This window comes from Cyprinodon variegatus, unplaced genomic scaffold (genome assembly GCF_000732505.1).
Source record: "Cyprinodon variegatus isolate N-32 unplaced genomic scaffold, C_variegatus-1.0 Scaffold98, whole genome shotgun sequence".
NCBI classification, from domain to species: domain Eukaryota; kingdom Metazoa; phylum Chordata; class Actinopteri; order Cyprinodontiformes; family Cyprinodontidae; genus Cyprinodon; species Cyprinodon variegatus.
In genome coordinates this window covers 1,339,724-1,344,221 of record NW_015150551.1, presented here as the reverse complement: position 1 = coordinate 1,344,221, position 4,498 = coordinate 1,339,724, and the positions used below count along the sequence as shown (strand labels likewise).

Here is a 4,498-nt window from a genome sequence, read left to right as displayed (position 1 = left end):
TATATATATATATATATATATATATATATATATATATATATATATATATATATATATATATATATTCATACACATAGAGGGCAAAAAAATAAAATAAGTGCTTTTTTTTAACTGAGGTGGTAATTGAGACACTTTGCCAATGGAACGAGACAATTTACATTTAAAATGAGAAAAAAAATATTGTATTGTCTTATTTAAGTGCATATTATCTAATTATCTTATTTTCAGTGTAAAAATACTAATTCCATTTGCAAATAATCTTATTTACCTACTTAAATTAAGGGGAAATACACTAAATTTAAGACATTATTACTTATTTCTGGATCGTTTTTTCATGGTATATATACACACAAGCTACAAAGGAGTCAAACAGTACCCATTTGGCTACTTACCACGCTGACTTTGACAGCATAGAGCAGGTCAAAAGGCAGTGCAGCCACCAGGTCAATGATGAACCACGTTGTCAGGTAATGGATGCATATCTGCCGAGCGTCAAAGATGACCTGACCTGACTTGCTGACAAAGGTGGTGCGAAAATTGAAAATAATATCTGCCGTTAAAAAACAGAAAAGTGAGAGTTTGGTTATTCTGCAAACAAAATGATTAGAGTACACAATGAAATAATTTGTTATCTGCAACCAACCAATGATGAAGAGGATCTCCACACCAATATCACTGACAGTTGTGCTCCGGGTCAGATCATCGTCGTCACCAATGAAGCACACATTATAGGGCACTGTTACAGCAACGTAGAAGGTGGCGAGCAGGATCAGCCAGTCCCAGCCTGCTTTAAATGTGCTGTAGTGAAGCAATATGAATTTGGACTTCTTGGCATCTGCAACCTTATACTCTGGTAGAGCAGGTGGATCGCCAAACATATTCTAGAAAAGAGAAGAAAAAACTTAGCCTGTTTTTTAAAATCCCCAGCTTTAAGCTGGTAAGAACTGCTTTAATGGGGTCAATGTGTGAATTGTTTTTTTTGTTTTTAATACAAACAACCCTTCCTGTTGTCTTTCTTAACATCTTTACAGAGATTGTTTTTCTTATGAGGCTGGACTACATATCTTAGTGATAAGTGGTCAATATTTTACCTGAAGAAAAGCAAATGAATTAAATTGGAAAATTGAGAAAATATATTTTGCTCATAAAGACAATTCAAACTCCCTTACTTTGTATTAGACAACTTTCTAACAGTATCAATATTGTATAAATTTGTAATATTATGCTCCTAAGCTGTAAAATGCTTCTTAAAGCTAAAGAAGTTTTTTTCTTTACACTTCACTTTTTAGCTTTTTTTTTGTACTTGTTCTATACATAAAAAAACCTGGTATGTCTTTTAACTATAGCATAATGCAAGATTGTAGTACAGTCACAGACAATTTATACAGTGGTAGCCAAGCAGGCTATATATATATATATATATATATATGTACATTGAGAGGTGGCTGAAAACAGATTGGCGCCAGAACCTGTTTCAGCTTGACCTAAACCTAAATATAACTAAGAACAACATATATATCACCAAATATATCAGCAAAGACAAACCAGATTTTCCTAAAGCCTTTCCTTATAAATATAAACACCTATTTACACTTTCATTCTGTCTAAATTAAACAGTGCAATCGATGATCTTCTTTCAGCTTTGAGTTCCAGGGGGATCATCTATTCTATTGGGTATCAAAAATGCCAATCTTTTTGACATGCTTACCTAAAATCAATGCACATGCTCTCGCTGCACCTGTACACCTCTAGTGTCTGTGTTTTCAGTCAGCTTTGGTTTTATTGTAGCTCTACCGATCTTACCATATACTGTGCTAATGGCAGAGAATTGCAAGAAGCAAATTGTTTAACAAGTTCATGACAAGAAGAAGAGGACCTCAAAATACAATATGTTTTCCTTTCCAACATGAAATCAATTTTGAAGCTTTAAAGCTACAGTGTCTAATAATTACAGAGATTTACTGACAGAAATATATTATATTATACGTAAGTGTGTTATTTATTATCATCTACGAACTGAAATTATCACTCTTAATGTTTGTGGTGCCTTAGAAATTGCTATTTATAATTAAATATTTTCTCATTTAGGGATGCAGACATGTTTCTTTTATGGCAGCATAGAGCTGACAACCTAGTGAACAAACTGTAGAGATCTCCATTACGCTCGAATATGACTGTGACAAATTAGGCCTATATAAGGTCTATATGCTACAAAGACTAAATAAATGATTTTCATAATTTAATCTATGCAAACAAACCTTGTTATCATTTTACAAGATAGGTAATGCAAACATTGCCATTTTGTACTATAACGACCTCCGTATTGTTAGAAGGGGAGAAGCGGCGAGAGAAGCTGTTCATTTCTCTGCAGTCTGATCATTAGATCTCATTAATAATTACACACTGTAGCTTTAACTATTGACTGATAAATAGTGACCCGATACAATACCACCAAAAAACGTACATGGTTTAATTACTATTTTTTTAGTGTGAAATGTTAAAAAAAGTTTGTTCAGTTGATACTACTCAAACAGAAAACAGTAATCAAAAACAAAAGGTATGAGAATGACTGACCCATGAATTACTAACCAGTGGGTGAGATAAACTCTAAACAGAAGCAGTGTATTCATAGAGATTTTAGATACAGGCAATTTCATATTTTCTTAGTTTATTTCAAACCAATTTCAGCTTGGGAAATCCATATGCACAGTTTGTATGGTAAAATATTTCAGTTGGTGGTGGAAGAAGACGTAGAATATTTTGAACATGGACAGTTATTCAAAAAGTGACTTGGGCTATTTTATGCCTACATTCCTAGATAAATCATCCCCTATAGCTTTAATCAATTAAAGTATTGTTTATTTATTTATCTATCAGTGTCAGCGTTGCCACCCTCTGGTTACAATGGGGAATTGCTAGTCCACATGGGAACAACAAATCTTAAGGTAGGGGTGGTCACTGATTGGCTGAGGGTGGCCTTGGCCACTCCTGGACAAAACTGGCAGAACTTCTTCATGAACAAAACAAACAAAAAAACTCCAAAAGAAAACACAAAAAAAACTACAACATACAATATTAACTGTTCATAACTAATCCACATTTTCCTATTTTGCTGAACAAAACAGGCAAATAAAAAAAAAATAAAAATCATATCAGCAGTACAGTTCTTGCATCTAAATAACTAATTGCTGTTTGTAGAAGAGCTCACTGACTTGTCCCCTCCCCCCCTTCTCACCTGTCTGCCCTTGATTTTGTCATCTGTCCTTTAACAGCAGCATCACTGCTCCCTTTTCCCCATACAGTGACCCTTACATACAGTAGTTCCCTTTCCCACCCTCTTCTGTTAATTGAACAACGTGATGATACCTTGTTGATTTTAATCTTGCTCTTCTCCCTGCTGTGGAGGTGACCAGAGATGTGGTAGAGCACCGTGCTGCCCCGCAGACGAGCCGAGCTGAATGAAGAGCCCGTTTTCACCCTGCCGCGTCGTCGCTCTGTAAACACATACACACAAAATGTTGTTACACACCTATCTACAACATCTACCCCCCAAGGTTAACTCTTGATGACTGAATCAGTCATTACGCTTGATGAAAAACACATAATATTCTGTCCTAAATAGGAAAACATGAATATGCAAAAGGAGAATAAGCAGTTTGTTTATACCAACAAAAAGTGTTTAAGAGATGCTACCCATGTACACTTAAAAGAACTCTGAATTGTTAAGTTATATGATACTTGGTATAATGCAAATGATGCCTTGCTAACTCAGTTTCCTGCTTTTAGAAGAGTGTCAGTTCTGTATATCATGCTGTATTTTCTGTGAGTAATTACATTTGTGTGAGCTTAAAAACATGCCCTATTCTTTTTAAGTGAGTTGCAGTAGCATACAGATTATGCAGGAGTGATGACTTCAGTCAAAGAAGTTGTAATTACAGAAAGCACATTATTGCTGTGGAGTCTTGGGTCTTTGTTTAGTGATGTGAGCCAACGGGAAGGGGCAGAAGTGGGTTTAGAGATGATAACGCTGCTGAAGAGTAAAAATTATAACTGCTTCTAAGCGTCCTGTTGGAAAGTCTGTGTGCTTCATGGGTGATTTGTGTGGACCCAAGAAGAGGTAGGCAGACAGGCCCCATCCATAACATGGCACAGCCTTGGGGGATGCGACATGGCAGGAGCACAGAGATAGACACATGCTTATTTTTAGATCTAATGAATTTCACTGCACTCCTATTGCCTTTCATATAGGGTTAAGGAAAAGTGCGAGTCTTGTGTGTGAGAAGGGGGAAAAGATATTTAGGATTAGAAAACCAAGGTGAAAATGGACAGTTGCTGGTCAAGACAGCTGGAATAGAGGTGATGGAGGAACATGGGAGTAGGCAAGAACAAAGCAGAGAATTAGGAATAGGAAGGAATTGGAAATCCAGCTGCTGAATCAAATTGGGGCTAACTCAAGATTGGGATTCATTTTTTCCTCTGTTGACTTGCCCAAAGAGCT

At 35.9% G+C, this 4,498-nt stretch overlaps 1 protein-coding gene across 2 annotated transcripts in view; it reads right to left on the bottom strand.

Annotated features, from left to right (window-relative positions):
- kcnh8 (potassium channel, voltage gated eag related subfamily H, member 8) overlaps window positions 1-4,498 on the bottom strand; it is an 82,384-nt gene that overhangs the window by 40,084 nt on the left and 37,802 nt on the right. For both annotated transcript variants that reach the window (XM_015374123.1, XM_015374124.1), the window contains exons 4-6: window positions 3,367-3,494; window positions 644-881; window positions 393-550 (exon numbers count right to left, since the gene is read on the bottom strand). In XM_015374123.1, coding sequence (XP_015229609.1) covers window positions 393-550; window positions 644-881; window positions 3,367-3,494 — 524 coding nt within the window. The remainder of the gene's footprint in view (window positions 1-392; window positions 551-643; window positions 882-3,366; window positions 3,495-4,498) is intronic.